Source organism: Lynx rufus, unplaced genomic scaffold (assembly GCF_022079265.1).
Source record: "Lynx rufus isolate CCGP_SWC_20201006 ecotype Redwood Valley unplaced genomic scaffold, mLynRuf1.p SCAF_15, whole genome shotgun sequence".
Lineage (NCBI taxonomy): Eukaryota > Metazoa > Chordata > Mammalia > Carnivora > Felidae > Lynx > Lynx rufus.
Window position 1 is genome coordinate 20,199,762 of NW_025814829.1, and position 8,290 is coordinate 20,208,051.

Sequence of the window (8,290 nt, forward strand, 5' to 3'; positions counted from 1 at the left end):
CCTGTCATCTGGGTACTTGGCTCCAGTGCCCCGCCTCTCTGACCCTGTAGACAAGGTGAGCGTCTCCCCGAGGGGCCCTTCCCCTCCCCCGCGGGCGGACGCTGCCAGCGCTTATGTAAAGAGGTCACGGCCTGCTCCGCCGCCGCCGCCGGGCGCACGCGGCTTCCTGCACAGGTGTGGCGGCTGCGGGCGGGGATGTGCGTGGAGCAGCCTGGCGGGCCTCCTTCTCCCGGGCGGCTCCGCGTCTCCTTCGCGCTGCTCGTTCCTTCTCCTCGTCTGCATGTGTGACAGCGGTGTGCGGGCTGGGGAAGGACAGCGCGCCCTGTCCCCAGCTCCCCGCAGCCCTGGGGGGGCTCCCCGCTCCCGGGTGATGCGCTGTCTGCGCCTCGCCGCCGCGCTCCTCGGGCCTGGCTGTGTAAGTGGCGCGGGGGCGTGGGCGGGAGGGCGCGGGCAGGGGAGCGGGGGCGGGGGGAGAGAGGCGGCGGCGCCCGGAGGTGTTAACTCCTTGTTCCGCCGGGAGGCTGCCGGGCGCCGCGAGCCCCGGAAAGCCCCCGCCCGCCGTGCGCCCCGCGGGTGTCCGAGCCGCCGACCGGGAGGGGCGGGGCACACCGCGCTGCGGGGCGCGATGCCGCCGCGGGGTGGCGCCCTCGGCCGCCTTCCCTTTGAAGTTGGCCAGGACCTGGGAGCCGGGAGCCAGCCCGCCCCGCCGGCGGTGCGAGGAGGCGAGGGCGCGGGGCCCCGACCGCCCTTGATTCGCCCCATCCCTCCCGCAGGGCCAGGCGCGGACGCCGCCGGACCGCGCAGTCTGGAGGGACTGTGAAGCGCTGGCCGGCGTCGGGGCCCTTGCCCCGGGGTCGGGCGGGAGCCGGCGGACGGGAGCCAGATGGAGGCGGCGAGAGGGGGCGCGGAGTAGCGGGCGGCCCCCCGGGCTCGCATCTCCCGCGGCGCCGTGGCGCTCCGCGGGCACTGGGGCGCGGCGGGCGGGGCCCCCGGGGCTGCCATGGAGGTGCCTAACGTCAAGGACTTCCAGTGGAAGCGCCTGGCGCCGCTGCCCAGCCGCCGGGTCTACTGCTCCCTGCTGGAGACCGGGGGGCAGGTCTATGCCATCGGGGGATGTGACGACAACGGCATCCCCATGGACTGCTTTGAGGTCTACTCCCCCGAGGCCGACCAGTGGACCGCCCTGCCCCCCCTGCCCACCGCCCGGGCCGGGGTGGCCGTCACCGCCCTGGGGAAGCGGATCATGGTGATCGGGGGTGTGGGCACCAATCAGCTGCCCCTGAAGGTCGTGGAGATGTACAACATCGATGAGGGCAAGTGGAAGAAGAGGAGCGTGCTGCGTGAGGCCGCCATGGGCATTTCTGTCACGGCCAAAGGCGAGTGGGGCCAGGGCTGAGGGAGGGAAGAGAGAAGGGCGTGGGGGACCACGGGGAGAGGGATGGGAACTAACACTGAAGTTGGGGGCCCACTGTCACAGTCCCGATCCCATTTGATCCCTACAATAGACACGGAAACTAGAGACCCACAGGCCTTATTTTACAGATGGGAAAACAGACTCAGTAGGTGAAGTGTGTAGTAATTTCATGTGATGCCAGAACTCCACTCCACCAGCCTCCTGCCAACAAGCTGGGCAGGCCTGGCCAGAGAGGAGAGCTGGAGACTTAGTGCAGGGTCTCCACAGACCTCTTCATTCAGCAGAATGAGGAGCCTCCCACCCATAGCACCTCATCCCCTGAAATCTGCCTTCGAGGGACACCACCTCCAGACACATATTTGGGGTCCTGGGGGTGTTCACTGCATCCCTGTACCATCACTAGGCCTCTCTGGTGGGGCTTTGAGGCCTGATTGCGGGGCCTTTCCCACTACCCTCAACCTCCCCTTCTGCCTCTGAGTCTCAGAGATACTAGTGAATGGAGACTAGAATGTTCCTGAGGATTGTGCTCCTACAGCACCTCACCCAGGTTCACAGTTCTCAAGGGGTGTATGCAGGGACCACGAGGTTACTGGATCTTCATTTCACTTTCTCAAAACCCCTCATTCTTTCTCCTTGGGCCTGGTACAGCCCAGAGCATAGAGCGGGCTCCAAAAGTTCTTTGGCTGAAACACAAAGGGTTTTATGGGAAATGGTCCAATAGGAATTAGAAGACCCCAAGTGCAGCTCAGACAGACAGCCTTGGTGGGATGCAACCTTCCCTCCCTCTCTTGCAAAACCATCCCATTTGCCTGTGGGGTCTACTGTAGATCAGGAGCCAGGATTTCTGGAGGGTCTGCTGTGTCCCTGGCACATTTCCAGGTCCCAGGGAGGAAGGAAAGAGGCAGAAGGTCTGGCCCCTACTTTCAGAAGTCGGAGTCTGATCAATGAAGGTGACCAGTGAGAAACTCTAAGCCTGAATCCCTCAGGGTAGTGGCCAGTGAGGCCTCCACAGGCCATCAGTAAGGATAAGAGCAGAGGGCCCATGGGGAAAAAGAGGGAAAGGGTATTCCTTTGTTCCCAGGCTTCAGTAAATGGTGCTGAAAGACAGAACTAACGTTTATTGAATCCTTACCACGGGTGCTTTATATATTTTAGCCCCTTTGATCTTCAAAAACCTATCTGATGAGATAAGTGCTATTATTATCTTCATTTTAAAGAGAAGCAACGTGGGGCCCAAAGAGGTTAAATAATTTGCCCAAGGTCACACAGCTGGTGAGTAATGATGGAGTCTGGGCTCTTAACTGTGGCATTGAATGGGTTCAGGAGTTAGTTTAATAAGCTTTCACATGCCTGTGTGGCAGACACGGAAGCAGAGGCTGGGGTCACGGATGACCAAATTCTCTATTTGGAAGAAACCGACAAGGATTATTTCCATAACGCATGGTGAACAGGGTGAGCAGGTACCTTGGGCGGTACTGAGCCGGTGCTCTCAGCCCCGCTTTGCAGTTCAGGGACACCCAGGCGAACCCGAAGGGATGATTAAGAGCTGACACAGGAGCGGTGGTGTGGCGGGAATGAGGGCTGTCGGCTGGACGTGTGTTTCAGGTGACACAGGGATGGGAGAGGCGGAGCTTGTGTAAGGGAAGTCCTTCTAATATTAGCAGACCAGTCTCCTGGCCGCAGGCTAAGGTTAGGATTTTTTTTTTTCTTTGTTCAGTAAGATTGGAAATAGTACTCAGTAGAAGGAAATAGTAGTCTCCCTGCAATTCCCTTACAGAATAAAGGTCTCCTAGAGCTGGAAGCAGTGAGGACCAGCTACTGGGAGATAGAATCCCGGGCAGGGGTGGGTCCCCGGGAAGAAGAGTGGCTTGTGGGCTGGGGGAGGAGGGGAAGCTGTGTCTCTGATAGGCTGCAGGAGGCACTGGGGTGAGGCCCAGGGAAACGCGGGTGCCTCGCTCATCCTCTCTGATGCCCTGTGTCAGGGGTGTGCCTTGAAAGGCTACCTGCAACCACGAGCAATAGAAAAAGGGAGAGAACTCACTTCTCCTCTCAGAGTGCCCAGCTTACTGCCTGGGTTCCTTAAAGGGGCCGCTTTTCTCTCCTCCAAAGCCTCACCCTCATTCACCCCTAACCCTATCCCATCTAGCTCAGGATGTCTTCTGGAGCCCACAAGCCTCCTCATGTGTGAAGGAGGATGGCATTCCCCCATGGGGATGGCAGACAGAGAAAGAATCAGCAGCAGTCCAGGGTCCCACAGGGCCGGCGGCGACAGCAGGGCTGACCTCATTTCCAAAGGCTCCTGCTGGGTCTGGAGAGTTCCAAGCAGGGAGTGCCTAAGGAACAGGCCACTATTGGAGGACATCAGAGGATTACCCCTCCTCTTCGGCATCCCCTCTGGCTGCCCAGGAGGGAGGAGTGTAGAGGGGACAAAACCTGCAAAGGGTTGTCCAGGCCTTGACTCCACCGCAGTCTCTCCGCCACGGGCTGGGCATCGAGGCGTTCAGGCCTGACATGGCTTCAGGCTCAACCATGGCAGAGACTCTCCATGGTTCCGTCAACCTCACCCCGGCACAGCAGCGGTTGGGAACCTGGCCTGGCCTCCGTGCTGGTGTGCGAGGGGTTGATGGGGCCTGGCCTGGTAGGTCATTACTGATGGGCCTGTCTCATAGTGTGCGTGAGCTGAGCCAGGGGTTGTGTGTGGCCTTTCTCCTTAGATTACCGAGTGTATGCGGCAGGCGGGATGGGCCTGGACCTCCGTCCGCACAACCACCTCCAACACTATGACATGCTCAAGGACATGTGGGTGTCACTAGCACCCATGCCCACCCCGAGATATGCTGCCACCTCCTTCCTCCGAGGCTCCAAGATCTATGTGCTAGGTAAGGACAGGTTATCTGTCCCACATCTATCCCTCCTTCTCTTCCTTGGGTCAGTTTCCACAGAAAGTGGTCAGTGTCTGTGTGCTGAGCATCTCCTTGGGGGCAATCACCGATGCCTTACCCCGCAGGGAGCTCCCTGTGTGGTTGGGTAAACGTGGAAAGGGGAAACCCAGCCCCCCGCCCTCAGGGACTTACTCTGGCCCAACCCCCCTGCCCTCCCCCCACCCTCCCAACCCTGGTCCGGCCTCCAGGGGGACGGCAGTCCAAGTATGCAGTCAACGCCTTTGAGGTTTTTGACATCGAGACTCGCTCCTGGACCAAGTTCCCCAACATTCCCTGTAAGCGGGCCTTCTCCAGCTTTGTGACCCTGGATGACCGCTTGTACAGCCTGGGAGGCCTGAGGCAGGGTCGGCTCTACCGGCAGCCCAAGTTCCTCCGGACGATGGACGTGTTCGACATGGAACAAGGTGAGCAGGGCACCAGCCTCTAGCCGCCCACCCCCCTCTGGCTGAGTCCCCATCCCATGTGCCCGCCCAGGCCACTGATCCAGGGGGGGCGAGCCTTTCAGGGGTCCGAACAGCCCTCTCCACTCAGGCCTCCTCTTGGGATCGCATTCTCTCCTCTGGACAGGGCTCCTCTGGGTTGGCTGGTTATTTTTATCAAAGCCTTTCCCATTTTCTCTTCTTACGACATTCAGGCAGGGCGCGGTGAGGGAGGGCTTTTCCAGCTTTTTACCGATGCAGACACAGAAGGATCCCGACTCCCACGCTCACTGCCTCTAGTTAACCTCCTCTCCAGCTCAGAGACCTTGAGAACAGAGGTTAGAACAAGGTGATTGGTTGTAGGGGATTATGGTTCCTTGGACTGTAGCAAGCCTGGGAGAGGGTGTAGAGGCCCCGGAGTGCATCATTTCAAACAGCAGGAGGCGTAGTTTATGCCCTGAGCACAAAGCCTAGATGGGGTGGACGCCCACCCAGGATGTGAGCTCTGGGGACTCAGTGTGTACTTGGCGGGGGAGGTCAGCGTCTCACTCTCTCTAAATTTATCCTGCCGTGATCCACGGCCCGCAGGGGGATGGCTGAAGATGGAACGCTCGTTCTTCCTCAGGAAGCGGCGGGCAGACTTTGTGGCCGGCGCTCTGAGTGGACGGGTCATAGTGGCCGGAGGACTTGGTAAGGATGAGGCTTCCAGGCTGTTACCTGACACCGTGCCCGAGCAGGAGAAGGCACCGGCTGCCTGCGCACTGCCTGCCTACCGCGTTCTCCCAAATCGTTCAAAAACCCCTCTTCCCAGCTGGGCTTCACAAACCCATGGGGGCGGATTTTTAGTAAAAGGCAAAAGAGAGGCAGCAGTGACTAGAAACTTCTGGTAAAAGCAGAGGGTGGGGAAAGAAAGCCTTCCTCTCGAGGAGACGGAAGGACGGAGAGAAGGCAGGAGGGGCAAAGTGGCTGTCGGACAAGAGCGAGGGCTCAGGGTAGGGAAGGAGCGTTTCTGCAGCCCAGGAACTAAAGTCCCTTGGCTTCTGCTTGTGGATTCCAGAGGGGGGGGGGTGGTGGGGGCATGGATTGGGGGCTGGACTTCTTCGTAAGGTCCGGTTCCCTTGGCGCTTTCAGGGAACCAGCCCACTGTCCTGGAGACAGCAGAGGCGCTCCACCCCGGGAGGAACAAGTGGGAGGCCCTCCCCACCATGCCCACGCCCCGCTGCGCCTGCTCCAGCATTGTCGTCAAGAACTGCCTCCTGGCTGTGGGGGGCGTCAACCAGGGTCTGAGCGACGCAGTGGAAGCCCTGTGTGTCTCTGACTCCTAGCTCTCAGCACAGCGCCTGTGCCCCGGACCGGATCAGCCCACTCTCCACAAGAGGAATGGTCTCGTCAAAGCAGTGTGGGCGACTTCCCAGGATGCCAGCTCCTGTCAGCAGCTAGTGGGGTCAGGCCCCGGGGTTCTGAGGGACCTCCCTCCGCCTCCAAACCCTACCCATCCCAGGAAACCATGCGAAGTCCCAGGGACTCAGCCAGCCTCCAGCTGGAGGCCAGCTGAACTCTGAGGAGAGTCCCCCCTTCCTGCTCAGGCCGAGAAAGACACAGGAGTACTGGCTACCTGCCCTTCCTGTGAGTTCCACCTCCCCCCGTGTCCAGGGTAGGGGGTGGGCAGGGCCGAAGACAGCTGCTATCACTGTCCTCTCCCCAGCTCTGAACTAGTTTGAGGGTCCCTCGGGATGGAAAACGGAGAAGGTTCGCAAGGAGTCCCAAACCCCTCGCTTCTCCCTTGGTCTACATCCCTTCCCCATTTGGTGGTCAGCCGTGGGCCTGCCCTAGCCCTCGTCCCCTCAGCAAGAATTGGCCTTGGAGTCAGGTTCACGGGGACTGGTCCAGGTCAGTAGCCTCGGCCAGGAAGGACCCGTGCCTCTCGGGTCCTCGACGGGAACGTGACGATGGGGAAGCAGCAGACGCCCAGCCCAGGCTCTGCTTCCCGCTCCTCCCCTCGCTCACTTTCTCCTTCCGCCACCCTCCCCTCGCCCTTTTGTCACCCGCGGCCCCAGCGCATTTCTGGGCAAAACCTTCTCATGTACACTGTGGCATCCAAATCCACGAAGGTTGGATTAACTGCACTCTGGTTAACAGCAGCAGCACAACAATTAAAATCTATATTCCTATTCTCTCGGGTACCTGGTGCATGGGTGGGGTGGGTGGGTGTCTTGATGGGTAGAGGGGACCCCATGAAATAGTCCCTCTGACTGTCTCAGACTAAATAGGGCCCCAGGCGACCAGCTGTTGTGGGTTCCGCCTCCAAAGCACCTCCTGCCCGGTCACCTCACTCCCAGTACAGGGCAGCCCTCCTCAGTGCCTAGTCTCCTCTGTGTTAGGAAGGGCTGACCTCTTCGTGCCTGGCCTCAATTCACTCAGCTGAAGTTCACTTCTGTCTTGCCTGAAGTTGGACGGGGATCGCTCACTGACTTGCCGTGAAGGACGTGCCCCCTCCTGGCTCGTAGAGCGCCTCTTTCTGATTTCCGGTTATTTTGAAAAGCTGTGCCAGCACGGGGACGACAAAGGAAAACCTGCTCCCCCCCCCCCACCAAGGGCTGTGGGGGAGTCAGCACTTCCTGTGTGATGGTGTCATTCATTCTAATGAGGCAGGAACAGAGGGAGCCTCCTGGAGGAAGTGACTCTGCCCCTGGGTCTTCGAGGGACAGGGGTGTTTGTCCCTTCCTCAGGCCCCAAGGGTGCTGCCCCCTGCTGGCCCAGCCTTGCCTTCCCACCCTGGCTAGAGGCATCCTGTGGCCAGGGGGCGGTTCCTGGTGAGCGGACTGGGAGGAAGGGTGCCTTCTTATTGCTTCTGGAACCCCGTACTTCGGTTCTGTTAGCTGCTGAAGTAACTGTTAGAAGATCCTGGAGGAACCACAGATCCTGTGAGGGATGGAACAGTATGTTAGGGAAGCCACTCCAAAATCCAGCCCTGGTCTGGTCTTCCCCTTCCACGTTACTTCTGTGCCATCCCCTTCCATTCTCCCTGAGAAGAGGGGTCTCTCCCCACTTTCCAAGAGGAAACCAAAGCCGTGTGTGTGTGTGTGTGTGTGTATGTGTGTTGGGGGAGGGGACTTTCCAAGCACACAAAATGGTACCCGATCTGTGCATGGGACTGAAGTATTTTTAAATGGTCGGAACCTCAGGGGTACAGCCAGTCTGAAAAAGGTTCTTCCCGTTATGAGAATGGGGGACTAGCCACTAGAATCTATGAGGGCCGCTAAGAGCTGGAGCTGGTACCTGCTGAGGACTTACGTCTTGGAGGTCCATTTCGGGGTGCTTCACCGAGCTGGGGAAATAGGGAATGTCAGCGGTAAACCCCTTGGTCTGCACCTCATGGTGCCATGGAGGCAGCTCAGGATCTGGGGTGAGATGGCCTGACTCCAGGCCTCCCTCCCCCTCTCCCCCCATAGGCTTTCCTATCACCATCCCTCCCTGGAAAGATCCCTCCCCTCCTCTCATCTTTATTTCCCAAT

At 59.7% G+C, this 8,290-nt stretch overlaps 1 protein-coding gene across 1 annotated transcript; it reads left to right on the top strand.

The window, feature by feature from the left end:
* The first annotated feature begins 688 nt into the window (after positions 1–688).
* KLHDC8A (kelch domain containing 8A) lies at positions 689–6,947 on the top strand. Its single transcript, XM_047076621.1, has 5 exons — positions 689–1,376; positions 4,129–4,293; positions 4,545–4,760; positions 5,364–5,465; positions 5,907–6,947. The coding sequence occupies exons 1-5, from the start codon at positions 1,001–1,003 to the stop codon at positions 6,098–6,100; spliced, it is 1,053 nt and encodes a 350-aa protein (XP_046932577.1). The 5' UTR covers positions 689–1,000; the 3' UTR covers positions 6,101–6,947.
* Positions 6,948–8,290: the final 1,343 nt, after the last annotated feature.

Bases quoted from the DNA above. Each gene is read 5' to 3' on its own strand.
- KLHDC8A (XM_047076621.1), top strand. From the start codon at position 1,001: ATGGAGGTGCCTAACGTCAAGGACTTCCAGTGGAAGCGCCTGGCGCCG. The intron at 1,377-4,128 runs GCGAGTGGGGCC...CTTTCTCCTTAG, and splicing joins CATTTCTGTCACGGCCAAAG to ATTACCGAGTGTATGCGGCA. The intron at 4,761-5,363 runs GTGAGCAGGGCA...CACGGCCCGCAG, and splicing joins CGTGTTCGACATGGAACAAG to GGGGATGGCTGAAGATGGAA.